The 14,674-nt window shown below is 40.1% G+C and overlaps 1 protein-coding gene across 3 annotated transcripts in view; it reads right to left on the bottom strand.

Annotated features, from left to right (window-relative positions):
• The window catches only part of MPPED2 (metallophosphoesterase domain containing 2), a 99,787-nt gene that overhangs the window by 41,066 nt on the left and 44,047 nt on the right, over positions 1–14,674 (bottom strand). For all 3 annotated transcript variants that reach the window (XM_027902616.1, XM_027902617.1, XM_027902615.1), the window contains one exon: positions 137–362. In XM_027902616.1, the coding sequence (XP_027758417.1) occupies positions 137–362 (226 nt within the window). The remainder of the gene's footprint in view (positions 1–136; positions 363–14,674) is intronic.

Here is a 14,674-nt window from a genome sequence, read left to right on the forward strand (position 1 = left end):
AACTATTTCAGGGTGGTTTACTGATACAGTTCTGCAGGGCAATGCAACAAAGCAGCTTCATGCACGTTCAACAGGAACGGGGTTCCTGCTGCGGTTCGAGTAATAAACAGCAAAGAAAGTTGAAATTGAGACTTACCACGGGGCACCATATATTCGGAATCCTTTAACTGTTACCTCTGAATCTTGTAAGTAAATACTATTTGTCAGGAGTGACTGAACATTGTCAAAGTCCTCTGGTTTCAATTTGGACACAGAGGGAAAGCGGTAGTAATCTTGTTTAACAAGGTCTGCCATGAATTCCTTATCAAATGTCAGTTCATGATTCCCAGCAATCACTATTTTATATTCATAGGGTAGGTTTCCTGAAATAACAAACAAAAAAAAAAAAAAAAAAAAAGAGGACTTAATTAGCACATTTTTCCTCCCACACCAGCAACGCTGGCACAATAAGCAGACAGTTAGCAGTGACAGAATGAAACACCCCAGATCTCCATGTTGAGCACGAGTTATTAAAGCTGCTTCTCCCTCCACTGAATGAAACTGTGGTAAACTGTAAAGCAACGTCACCCAGAGCGATGCCACGATAAAAAAAGGGCCTGGGCCACGGAGCCAAACAAAACACGCTGGTAAGGCAACAAACCAGCTCCAAGGGCGGCACAAACCACCCCTGATGAATTCAGATTCGCCTCAAACCTGATGTGGGACTGGGTCAGAGCCAGCAGCCCCCAGTTCCCGTCCCCAGGAGTGCCCTGCAGTGAGACACGTGGGTGTCCCAGTGGGTGGGTGACTGCAGGGTGTCTCACAGGTATGTCCTGAAAGTACTGAATTAGACTGCTGGTGCTGTTGGGGTTTTTTTTAGATTATGCTGTTATTTGGATTAATTTGTGTTCCAGTGGCAATTATTCCACACCTGGTCTGTTCTCCAAAGCGTCAATTCACTTGCAATGCACTGTCATATAACTATTATCATGTTTAAGAAGTATCTCATTTCTGTAAGAAGTGCACGAGTAGAAAAAACCATAAAACTCAAAAGCCAAATACAACACAGCAGGAAAAAGGAAATGTGGTTAATTAATTCATTTACCATGAGAGTCAGAGGTAAAGAATGCAGGTTTGCTCACCTCAATGCAGGGCAAATGATACCATTGTTTGGAAGGAGGCTCATGCCCGCAGAGCCAGATTGTTGAAGTTCAGAAACAGATTTTCAAGCATTTTTGGTACCAGCAGTCGGTGCCAGGTTTCCCAAATAAACATACTGGGTGCTGAGCTCCCTTAAAAATACAGTCCCATACTGTGATATCTTCACAGAAGTTAGGTTCTTTTACAAAATCTGTCCCATTATGACTTGCCAAAAATCACACCTAAGTTTGCATCAAAGCTAACTTCTGCTGCCTGATTTTGGTGTTTACTCCTAATAATCATTTAGAAAGTTTGTTGTGCTGTTTGTTTGTTTTTTTCTGGGAGGGGTTAGTCTTGGTTTTTTTCATACAGGCAGCAAAATGTCTGTGGAAATCTGTGGGTCCATCTTCCAGCTTGGGGACTCACAACATCTGTCTCGAGGGAGACAAGATCAGATGTCATACATTTCTTGTGAATGCAGTTTTCCTAAACAGAAGTGGCTTTGCTAGTTTAAAACTCGCCTTTCAACTTTTAAAACTGTTTGTTGTGTGTTGGTTTTTTTTTTTTTCCTTTTTGAAGTAAGTTTCAAAGTAAAGCTGTAAGTATATACAACAAGATTAACCTTCCCATAAATAAGACTCACAGGGAACCAGCCCAAACCCTCTGCTTTTCAATATTTACAGCACAGAAACAGGAATTACGCAATTTTAGCAAAATTACTTAATTCTGGATAGAAAACCAAAAAGCTACAGATCCCCTGAAAAAAAACCAAGCAGACTTTTTCACAGACACCTCACGTCTGAATAAAAATACAGGTTGTACAGATTCTTAACTTTCTTCAGTGCTGCATTAGAATAAAATCTGGGGAGATGCAATAAATGCTCCTCTATAGGTTTTGCCTTACTCCTTGCCCAGCTCTACAATTCATTTTTATTTAAAAACTCGATGTGGCAGGTACCTACAGTTCCTGCTCTCTGTGACTCCTGGCCACAAGATAAAATTGCTATTTTCTCCTCTCCCAGGGAACATAAAAGATACTGCCAGCATGAAATTTGATACACTTGCCATGTAACTATCAATCCCCCCCAAACAAACTAGATGGGATAATATTATCAGAGAAGTAGGATGGAGCAGTTAAATTCAAGTTTCTACCAAGTTATCAACATTTGCCTGTTTTAGCAGAGAAAACTTTTCATCTTGCTGGATACACATCCAAGCTTTACACTTGCTCTCGTTTATTCTGACAGACTTGAAAATCAGCACGTTTTACTGATATTATGTCCAATTAAGCCTGGAATTAAGCTATTCATGAGCAACACCACTCATCAAAAGGCAAACACACCAAAAGCCAGGCCCACGCAAAGGAAGGGGCAGCAGTAAGAGCAAATCTCATCCATTTCTTCCCTCCACCCCGAGGAAAGGCTATACAGCACTAATCACAGTAACAAAGATTAGCTAATTTACTCATCACATTCAAGTTTTTCCTTCTTGAAAGGTGGTGTGGCAGTGCCCAACATCCATTCTCTCTAATACTATTTATGAAATATTTTGGTGTGTTTTCTTCTGGCAGACCTGCCCTTTGTCTGCTGTCTGCTGACCTCATGTTTAACATGGAAGCACAGAGTCATATTCAAAAATCTCCTACTCCACGGTAATTTAATTGCACCTTGACCAGACTAATCTCCGTGTATCTACATCAGTGCTGCCTGTACAGAACAACACACAGGTTGAAAGGCATTTCCTCATTTTCCATAACCAAGTCTTTGTTAGCTACATTTGGGTTTTATTAGTCTGATTCCCTAACTATCAAATCTTCCATCATGCATCAGTAATATAATTTGCTCTAATTTTTACTGTGAATCTGGAAAAGAGATAGAAGACTCCTTTTCCAAATTATAAAAAGTTTGATTTGTTTGGTGGGACGAGCACTTCAGACATCCCAATTATCAACTCCCAGCATAATAAATGAGTTTATTTAAAATACTTAAATGCTTAACAGATGAGATCAAAAGGTTGAAATTACAACTACTAAAAATGATCAGGGCACTAAATCTGTGAACTAGAGTCACCTATACTGGAGTATTTGAACCCCCCAGTATATTTACATGTATATACACATATACACACCCTGTGTGTGTATCTTAAAAACACATCTATCATTTTGGGTAAGATGAGCCATCTTACCCCACATCTGCCCTCAACAGTACAAGCAAGGACACAGTGCAATCACTGTTCAAGAAAATACTGCAATTAGACAAGTTGTTCTCTCCTGGAAGCCAAAAAGGTCAATATTGCTCCTGCTCAAATAAAGGCAAAGTTAGTTAACTGTGAACTGCAAAAAAAAAAAGGAATTGTTTACGGTAAATATATTAATCTGGGAGTCTCAGAAAATTTCTGTGACTTCTTGCCTAACAAGTCAACCCTCAAGCTACAGTCCCAAGTACCTTTGCCCCCAGGCGTTCACCTTTACTCCTGGGCCATCACACCTCCTCGTCAGCACAAGGATTTGGTGGCCGCAGAACAGAGTGGATCAGAAAGCTGATCCAGATAAAAACTGATGTAGCAAAAAAAGGAAAAGGGTGCCTGTGAATGCTGGTAAGGCAGGAAATCCATGGTTGGCTGCAACCACTTACACTACTCAAAGTGTCAGCTGAACAACAGACTGACTTTAAATATATCTATTACCTGGGACAAGGGGGGGAAGCCTGGGGGACTGTGGTTTTTTTTTTTAACCTATATAAGTAGGTGATTCAGTGGGGGCTTTTTTAAGTTTACCTTAAGTACTTGGATCCTAGGAGCCCTTAATCTGTTGAACAACCATTCCCATTTTAATGGCATGCTTCATATGAGCACAATTTAGTCACACAACCCAAGTTCTGTAGAGCTGCCAGACATGAAAAGGAGCCTGACTGGCAGCGAACGTTAACCGCTGAGTCCCTATAAAAACAGAAAATCACATTATTTTTAAACTACTGTTACCTGCAAACCCCACAGGGAAGTAGGGGAATATGAAATAATGTGATACTAGCTGTCTCTGTAGTGGTAGAAACCCGTATTTACACACAAATGATATGCAAGTGCTTTTGATGTGAAGCTGTGAATATGCACACGCATGCATTAACTATTCAAACCACACAACACTCCCATGAAACACGGAGCTTTTCTCCTGCCCATTTCACAGCCTCGTAAACCCTTTGGCCATAGGCTGAGAAACCCTGAAGTACCAATCTTAGTCCCCTCAAAAAGAGGGAAATCTGTATAAAAGGTGCGTGTGCCAGCGAATCGTCTCGAATTTGCGGTGTATCATTTACGCTTCAGAAGCGCACAACTGGTCATGGAGCATTCACCCTATAACCAACACCAGCCGTGTCCAGGGATAAACACTTGAAGGAGAAGATTTGGCACCGTTCCCCTGGAATTCCAGTCCCCACAGGAGCATAGGCTGGCAGCAGTTGCCCAGCCCAGCTGCCCCACCGATGGGCACAGCCCCGACACGGGTCAGCAGCTCTGTAACTCTTCATTACTGAGAGTTCTCATGGAAAACCCACAGCATCTCAGGGCCATGGTTACTCCCTCTTCCCAGCATTTACAGCATGATCACAACACACAGAGGTTCCTTTTCAAAGAGAAGACAGAGTATCTCAAAGCTCCATTCCTCCCACGGCAGCAGCAAATGACTTACAGTGTGTAAATACAATTACACAGAGCCGAGTTTTCACATAATAAGCTGGACTTATCTCACCAACACTCCAATCTGAGTACCAAAATCCAAAACTGGGTAAGAAAAAACATCTTTTCTAGGATGAGACTGACCAACCACTGTGAAAATACGCTGGCTGTTTTAATCAAACCAGCCTTCACAAAAAAGTCCTCGATGGAACAGCTAAAACTGATGTCAACCAACGTGATGGCTGAAAACGGAACCCATGAATTTCTGTGTGTTTTACCTCCCTGTGTCCCTTAAAACACCAAAAAAAAGCAGGCAAATAAAAGACAGAACATGCACAAAACCAGAACATGCTTCTAAAATAGGAGAAAGGACTGAAGTGCAAGATCTCTCAAAATCTTCCCGGTGGAAAGTACTCCACCATCAGTTCAGATGCCTCTTTTTTTTTTTTTTTTTTCCCCTCCAAAGTAAAGTTTTGGAGAAGCAGAAATAAAGGCAAAACACACATGAGCAACACAGTAAGAGGAGAGGAGGATGAATAAAAACGTAACTGTTTTGCCTTTATGCAAAGAAAACATCAGACCACAGCACAGGGAGAAGCAAAGGCTGAGACCCTTAAAATTCCTGCGATAAATCTGAAGCTTGTACATTAAAGCTCCCCTTTGTTGGAAACGCTGTTAGACACAACAAAACAGAAATGTTAGGTAAGTGCAAGCTCTGCCTCTGACCTTTCCCTCTGTAACCGTCAGGCTTCATTAATTTTCACAAGGCCTGACAGCTCTAGCGTTAATACTCACACTTGCGGATCGAGCCACACAGCAGGTTCAGAGTCTGCTACCTTCTCCTCTGAAACTCATGCATTAGGGGTTTCTTCCATGCTGGCAATGGAAAACCAAGTCTAAGAAACATTAAACACAAAAAACTACGTTACAATAATGCCAGGCTCGAGCCATAAACCCACGAAAGCAAGGAAGGACTCGAGCGAATGTCGCCTCGGTGCTGCAGGGAACAGGGACCTTCAGGCACAGGTGCTGCTGCTTCACCTGCACGGGCACTTCAGAGAAAAGTCTGATGCTGCAGCATCAGTGGTACCCAACACCAAGTGTTTCCACTCATCCTCTCTCCTGGAGGCAAATTTTTGCACAAGGCTGGGCCAAAACATGGCCCGCCTGCAGCACGAACCCTGCAGGACCCACTCGGCTACAGCTCTGGTTTAACCACGCTCCGGTGACAATTCCTTGCTTTTATGTATTTATGTCTCGACCATAACATTATTCTAATGTAACTGTTTGTGATTAATATCCTTCTCCTGTCTGTTAAAAGGGAAAATGCAGCACGACACAAGCGACAAGCTTTTGTTTCGCTCTGGTGTTCCACGGTTTCCTCAGGATAATCCCGGCGTAACTCGCGCTGGGTTTTGATCTCCAGGTTGTTTTGAATTTCACTGGGCTACTGTTATTGAAAAATTTTTTTTTCTTGAAGTTTCACTAAAGTTTTAACAATTAATACATGACATTTCTTTGTTTTGAAACAGAGTCTGAAGTTTTTGTTTAGCCTAACCTCAAAAACAAACCAAAAAAAAAAAGCCTCCAGACTTTGCAGCTCATGGCACTGCCAACTTTAGGTGTAAAAAAAATCCCCCAAATTGACTTTAAAATCATGAAATCTGAAACACAAGCAGCACAGATTGCTTGCTAGTCCCTGGAAAGGCTTTCTTTCCAGGCTTTTAATTATGCAACCTAAAAGATGGAGCTTTCAAAAAAAATCACCTAACTTGAAATCAAAAGAGCTGACAGCTGTGAAGTTTCCCTTTAAATTTAGTAAATCCTGAGAACCACACCCTCTATGAAAATTGCAATAGCCTTGTTTGTCCCCTTCATTTTTACAAGTGCAGCCTGCATTAATGGTAGCTCCCGTGGCAAAGCAATACCTACCTACAGGCTGTGCTGGTGCTGTGAGCCCTTTCAAAGAAATCCTTTAAGGGAACTGGTGCTCACTTCGAAAAATACATGAGATTTTCAGGCAAGAACATCTTTTGTCTGGCAGAGCTGAAGGGTGTTCCTCTAAACAGAATCACCCCACATTTATACTGTAATTTAGGGTCTGTAGTGCACGTATACTCTAATACAGAGAAATATGTTCAATTTTACCTAACAGAATTTTATCTTTTCCCTTTGCAATCAAGATTTTAATGTACCAGGGCTGACAAGCTTTAGACCAATTTCAGCACACTGTGGCTCCAAACAGCTCCCGTCTTGAACTTCAAATAACCAAGACCAAGAATGGGAACATAAACTCTGCCTTCACAGTGCCAGTGGGGCTAAGTAGAAATGTTCTCCTCGAACTTAATTTAGACTAAATTGAAAAGGAACATTTTTGGTTACTATTACATTAGGCTAAAATATAAAAATGAACCCTAATACTACCTGAATCTAATAAGAGAAAGCCATCTCCCTTTCAAAATTTTCAAAGCATTCCCTATAAATGCATCACAGATCAATTTACATGGTACTTTTGCCAATAAGCAAAACAAAATCACAGGTTCCAATTGGCTTAACTCATATTGGAAAGCGCGAAAGCAAATGCTGGAAAATGCAATTACTGCAAACAAACTCCATTTTCTCCACTCAGGAGGGAATTTCAGGGAACGTTTTATTGCCCTCAAATAATATTTCTAAAGGCATCAATACACAATTTTATTTTCTTTTCGGAGTCCCCCACACTATATAACCCAATCCCCCATAAAGAAATTCACCAGATTTTAAAATAATATATTGGTTGTTGATATTACCTTGTGCACGCACATACTGTATCAGTTTGAATTATTTTTCCCCATGAATCTTAGGAATAGAAAAACCAACAGCCACTGCCTGACACAAACAGATCTGGACCTACTTCCCGTAACATACCCTTTGTCTCTGTAATTTACAATTCCAATTAAGTCTTTTTTTTTTTTCCCCCCCTAAAATAAATGAATAAAAGCCATCAAAAAGGAGGTCATCTTGAGAAACAATTATACAGAAAGTAATTAAGCTAATCATAATTATCACAGACAATGTCTTGGTATTTTCATGTATTTTCACACCGCAAAAGGCCAGCGAGTGCTAAGGACTAGATGTTCCAGACAAAGTAAAATCTTTATTTAAGAGAAAAAAAATATTGGTATCAATTCTTCACTACTTACTGCAGGAAATAAGAAGTATTAATGAAGGACCCAGATCTAGATTCTGCCCCAAATTCTTCTACCTTATTGACAGGGACCTTTATATGAGCAGCAGACATTCCTCTTCTGTCCACAGGACTGACAGACACACCTCTATCAGGATTCTTCCAACATCTATCCACCCATCTTACTGTGAACAAATCAGTATACACCAGCCAGGAAAGACATGTAATAATCACCCACACATTTTCCTGTTTCTCCCATCTTTGAATGTGTTCCCACTATTTGTTTTCTCATTTTTAAATGAAAGTCTCTGAGGCTTACAAATGCTCAGAGCAGGAGGCACACACCTTCCTCTGCCTCACAGCCTGGTAGAGCCCAGGCAGTATTTCTGAAAAAAAGAAAGAAAAAAAAAATTCCCTCCAAATGTTTCCTTTTTTCTGTATCCCAGGAAGGAATTAAAAAAAAAAAAAATCTTAAAATATGTAAACGAGAAACTTACAAAAACTTTTTTCTTTCTATGATACATTATATTTTACATAACTTCTTGATTTTATACATGTAACTGAAATCCCTCCTTTAAAGCTGTGACTTTTTTTGCATATTGTTGGTAAAGTACAAAACCTGATGAGGCTCACAATTAACCACCTCTCAACACTAATGTAACGTGGATAAATTTCCTTAACCGGCGGGAAAATAAGGAGGGATAGCGAGAGGAATCACATGGAAAATAAACGGAAAGGGAAAAGAAGAAATAAGATAAAATGTGTTTTTTAAATATCCCAAATGAACTGCTGTCTAAAAGCAGGACTACAGCTTTTTAAGAAGTCTGAGAATGTAACATTCCCCAGTACAATAAAGCAATTAGCTGCTTTGGAAATTTTACCCTGTGATCACGGTTGGTGCTTTTACTTGTAAATATTCAAGTATAAGATGCAAGTTTGATATCCAAAGGTGTTTTTAAACGTATTTTCAGGTGGCAATGCTGATGTTTGTTGGGAATTGTTTCTTCTTTTTTTTTTAAGAGGGGAAATCTGAAACCTGAAGTAAACTCCAGTTCTGGAGTCCAATATCCAGTTGACAGTGCTACGTTCCGTGTATCAGAACCACCCCCACGGTTCTCTTCTGAACTGTTTTATGGAGGATAAAACACAAAGAAAAAGCGCCCAGAGAACGCAAACAGAAACTGCAGTCAACTAAAACATTCAGGCAGGTCTTTTGGAACCTCCTGTATTATTTTCTGAATCCCACGTTTAAATTTATTATTTTAAATAAAGCTAAACATTCCATTATAGCCTTTCAAGGCGAACTTGGATACCAAGAATCTCCTGAGCCCTGTAAGGAAATTCCTTTTAATAACCCAGCTCACAGAGAGGTTTCTTAGCTACTAAAAGAGACAACCAAGTCACTCCCAGCTGTATCACGTTATGACAAGGAACTGAATTCCTCTCATGCAGGGCTTTTTCCTTGCCATCTAGAGTTGCCTGAGCAGGAGGGCACCACAGCCTCAGATACCTTCCTTGTGAGTTTAAGCACATCCAGTAACCCTAAACATTAAAAGGGAAAGAGAGAAGGAAGCTTTAATAAAGGTTCAGAGTGGTAACTACGGACATCGGTGCCAGTGATTTCTGAGTTCCCTCTCTCACCCCTCCTACTGGTTCTTGCCACCTCCTCTCTTCTACTGGCTTTGCAGAATTTCAATTACCGAATTATTTCTGTTGCAGCATCCCAGGACTTCACAACAGACAGTTCAAGCTCAGACCAAAGCTTTTTAAAAATCCAAATCTTTGAATTTCATTGGAGAAAAACTTGTGCTGAAATACCTCCTAATTTGTTTGTAATTAAATGTTATCATTAATTGCTGGAGCAAGGAACTAGTGTGCTTTCTGCAGAGTAGGGGCTCTCTTGACCTACCCATTTTAGGCATCTTTTCTAGACTTTAAAACAAAAAATGGAATGAGAAATCTGCTGTAAGAAGGCACCATATGCAGACTTTAGGTTTTGCTGAATAAAAGTGACATCTCCAGAGTCAAGCAGAGCTGGTCATTAAGACAAAGCATTCAGAGAACAGCTATTTCAGTCCCTTAGACAAAGGTAACAATTTATTCCTTATTTATACTCCTTTCTGCTGAGGTTTTGCCCTCTCACCTCCCAGGCCAGCATCGTTGTTTTTACAGCTGGCTTCACGGAAGCAGTTGTTTATGAATGGCTGTATTGCTTCCACTATAACTGTACACACTCTAGTAACTCACTCAAATGCCAGATCCATTTTAGCACAGATAACCAGAGCTGTCAGTCACCAGAGCAGTGGCTCTTCCTTCTCCCCTGTCCCAGTGCAGCCCAGATCAGCCAGCCTCGCTCAGGCCATCTCTCCCCTCCTTTCCCACTCCAGCTAATGGCACAGGATTATAATTTACAGCCAAGGAGACAGCAAATGGTGAGTGGCTTTCCCTGCAGGGCTGGCCTGTGAATTACTTCTGGTGGGGGTTTATGAGGGGATGTCGGTCCAGGACCTTTACTCTCAGGACCACAAGTACGGCCACAGCTGCATTATTTTATTCCCAGAGACCACTGGAACTCGCAGGAGGGACAGAGGAGAACAGAGGGAGTGAACTCCTTCCCTTCCATGCACAGGAGACATCTCCAGCACAAAACTGCAGCAAACTTGGTGTCTGCCTTGCAGCTTTCCTGCTCATCTCTCAGCAGTGAAGGCAAATGCCAAATGCTGCTTAGGGAGTGGATGGGGGAGGGCAGCCCAGGGAAAGGTGAGGACGTGTGTGGGTAATCTTTTATCATTTGCAGCTCTGTTTCTAACTGGAACTCTGTGCTGGCTGGTTACACCAAAAGAATTTAATGGCAACGTTCAAGAGGGAAGGAGCTGTTGCACTCTGATACCCAGCCTGGCCTGTAATATGAAAGCTTCTTGTTCATTAGAAAAGATGCACATAATTCTGAGGTCTTTATGGTTCACTTACCAACAATTACAGGAAATTCAAAGTACAGAGTGTTCCTGAGCTCTCATTCCTTAATATTATTAACTCAAGAAGAAAATGAAACTCTGGAAAAAGCAGGTGAATCTCCAGCACTTTACATCCCTGTGCTCTCATTTGTCTCCCTTTCCCTTTGTAGTCTCCATCCCACCCCCAGTTTGATGTTATTTTGTTCTCCTCTGCATTGCCTTTCCATCTTTTTGCCTCTCTCCTTGCCCTGCTGTCCCCCGGTGCGTTGCTTTGTTCCCTCTCTACTAAACATACCATCAATAGCCAGCCAGGGTTTGGTGACTGTCACCTCACAGCTGGGGTGCAGGATGAGAACAGAGACCAGAACAGCTCAGTGAAGTGAGGCACTGAAGTGACCCAAACCTCAAAGCCACCTCAAGTCCCGAGAAACTCCGTTCCCAAAGCTGTGTGGTGGAAGGGCCACCACAAACCAGCCCTCAGCCAAACGCTGAGACCAGCCAGTGGATCCTCCCAGCAAAGCAGGACCAAGGAAGCAAAAGTTTCTTTAGCTGCGGGAGAAGGGCTTCTCTTCTCCTTTTCCTCCCCACCAGCGGTACCAGAGTGCCCACAAACACAACCTCCCATCCTCCAAAAATCGATATACTCCCTAAACACAGCCCATAAAGATTCCAAGCTCTCCTAACAGGCACGGGGCGAGGGTGGATGGGAGAGGTGGAGCTCGCACAGGTCTTTCTTTCACAGCCCTTTTGTGCCAGGACACATCCTTCTGATAAAGAATTTGCCCAAGCTCAAATACTCAGCCTCAGCCCACTGCAACAAGAGGGTTAATTAACACGCTATGCAGGCTGGTTATAGCCGGCAATAAGCAGCCATTTATTTTCCTTTAACAAAAAAAAAAAAAAAAAAAAAAAAAAAGAAGTCAGTAATTCTTGGAACATTTATTAACCCCCTAGTACAGGCAATTACTGGGAGATAAAGGTCTGCCAGTCTTGCATTACTATAAATTGCCGCATGTTGCTTTTCTGCAGCACGGTAATGCCCACAACAGTGTGAATAAATGCTAACATTTGAGTTTTAAGCTTGATTCAAACCAAACATTTTCAGCAGATCTTCACCCTCAGTGGCTGTTTGGTCACAAGAAAAAATAACCATTTTATACCAGCCAAAAAAAAAATAAAAATTATGCAGGATGCTGTTTCACTGATATGCTGTTTCAGGTAATCTCACAGATTTTTGAACCAAAAAGAGGAAGGGGGTGGGAAGCACAAAACCCAGAGATCATTCTTGCTGTCTACCAGATTCTGTGGTCACAAACAACATTAAAAAAAAATATAGTGGCAATAAAAAAAAAAAAAAAAAAAAAAAAAAAAAAAAAAAAAAAAAAAAAAAAAAAAAAAAAAAAAAAAAAAAAAAAAAAAAAAAAAAAAAAAAAAAAAAAAAGAACAAAAAAAGAGAAAAAAAAAAGGAAAAGGCTTTGTAACAGACAGAACACTGCCAACCAGCTTTAAATTGAATTACACAGCCTGCTAATCTTTACGATGAAATAAAATTTCTTTGAGCACTCCACATTATACTAAAATCTGCAGTGCTTTCTCCCCAGCCCCAAAGCTTTCTCTCTGCTCAAAGCAACTTTCTCCACGCCACAGCCATTGTTCTTTCCGGGCAGGAATGCGATGCTCCTCTAACAGAAAGGCTTATTTTAATTAGATACTGTTAATAGGCTGTGAGTGGTGTGAAAATTTAGGAGAGAAGTATTTTTGGATTTTAGATGCAACATTAAATTTGTAAGCGACAAAATAAATTGATGGTCTACAAAGGATCCGTCCTTTGGCTGCTTTTTGCTGAAATCATTCTCGTTATGATACGTGGCTGTGGCAGCAATACTGGAGGAAGAATCTGATAATAACGCCTATAAAACTTTCTACTTGAGTGGCATTAGCTGTTTCATGCCTGGTCAATACAACAACCATAAATCTCTTTTCTGTTTTGAAGTGGATTTGAAGGAAAGGGGGAATTGAAAGGTAGAATTATTTTAGTTATTTTACAAATTTGGGTCGGTTGTGATTTGTTATTAAAAACCTGATCATCCCCTCTCCTTTCTAAGACAACATCAGCAGCCCAGGGAAGCAGATCCAAGAAATGACCAAGCAATTATTGCGACTGAAAACCCGTTCAAGAACTGTGCAATACCTTCCAGTGCTCACTGGCTCCTTTCTTTCATTGAAAATTACCAAATGAATTCATCAGGTTTAAACATATTAAAGAGCCACCACTCACCCCAGAACATTATTCTCTTGGAAAGCACATTTCACCTGAGCCAAGTTTTCTGACAGCTGTCAAATAACACCTCTGTATTTGGTTTGACTGACCATGGCAGCTCCTGAAGAGGATTTTTACATTTTATCTCTAGTAGTGAACACAGTTTAAAAAAAAAAAAAATCTGTTTCTCTACGTGCCATTAAGAGATAGCAAAAATAGATTTTTGTGAAATCTCCTCGTGAAAAAATGCCAGGAATAATAAGAGCAAAACAAGAAAACACTGATCAGATATGAATGAACTTACACTGCTCCTCAGGCATAAATTCCTCTTTAGTCAGTGGAAATTTTACTACCTTGACACTCATTTTATCCAATTCCTTCTATTTTACCTCCTAAGTTATACTTAGAGCATTCTGTTTTCCACAAAGCATTTAGTATCTGACCCAGAGCAGAGGATAAATACAAAGAAGCAGCTATAACAACCATAGCACAAAAGGAGAATTTGGCACTTTTTCCCCACTTTTGTTTCCATATTTCAATGTAGACGGCAAAATCAAGAAAAACTATTCAGCCCATTACCAAAAATCAACATGGTTGTATTTCCCCACTATTTTATAAATATGATAAAACATAACATTCAAATTATTTTTGGATCCCTCTGAGAAGAAAAAAATAAAATTAGTAATAGTATTTTTAAAAAGGTTTATGCAAATAAAAGCTGAGCACTGAGGATTAATTCAATCAAGCCACGAGGGAATTGAAAACTTAAGTACAAATGGGAATTTAACCATGGCATTAAACACAGTTCAAGTCAGAACAAAAGCAAGGGAAATATTCCTAAACAAAAATAATATTGCAATAACACCTAAATAAAGCAGGAAGAAGTTTTTAAAAACTTTATGGTAAAGACAGAACGAGATTCATAACCCAGAGAAGTAAATCAGTAAAGGACAGTGCCAGTGCCACCAGCTGTCCTCAGCACCCAGCTCATCCTCTTATTAAAACATCTGCACCCCATTCCAGCATCTGAAGCCTCGGGAAGCTCCTCACCAGAACCACCACAGGAGTCACAACTGCTTTCAAAATCAGACTTAAGAGATTTTTCAAGGAGTTGCCTCTCCCTCTCTCCCAGAACAGCTGTGCAGAACTCGTACACACTCACAGGATTAAAGCCACCTCAGCGTTTTCTTTCACTTGCAATGAATGCAGTTTTTATTTTATTTTTTTTTTCGAGTGGTAAGAGTTTTGTTCATCAAAATGGCATTTTATGTTGAGTCAATTATTCATCCTAGGCTATAACAAGCAGAGCAATATAGAGTTCAAAATATGCTCCAGATGGTAAAAACACAAATCAGAAATAAATCAATTTATAAAAAAAAAAAAAAAAAAAAAAAAAAAAAAAAAAAAAAAAAAAAAAAAAAAAAAAAAAAAAAAAAAAAAAAAAAAAAAAAAAAAAAAAAAAAAAAAAAAAAAAAAAAAAAAAAAAAAAAAAAAAAAAAAAAAATA

This window comes from Empidonax traillii, unplaced genomic scaffold (assembly GCF_003031625.1).
Source record: "Empidonax traillii isolate 1590-97213 ecotype Southwest subspecies unplaced genomic scaffold, ASM303162v1 scaffold891:size446522, whole genome shotgun sequence".
NCBI lineage: Eukaryota > Metazoa > Chordata > Aves > Passeriformes > Tyrannidae > Empidonax > Empidonax traillii.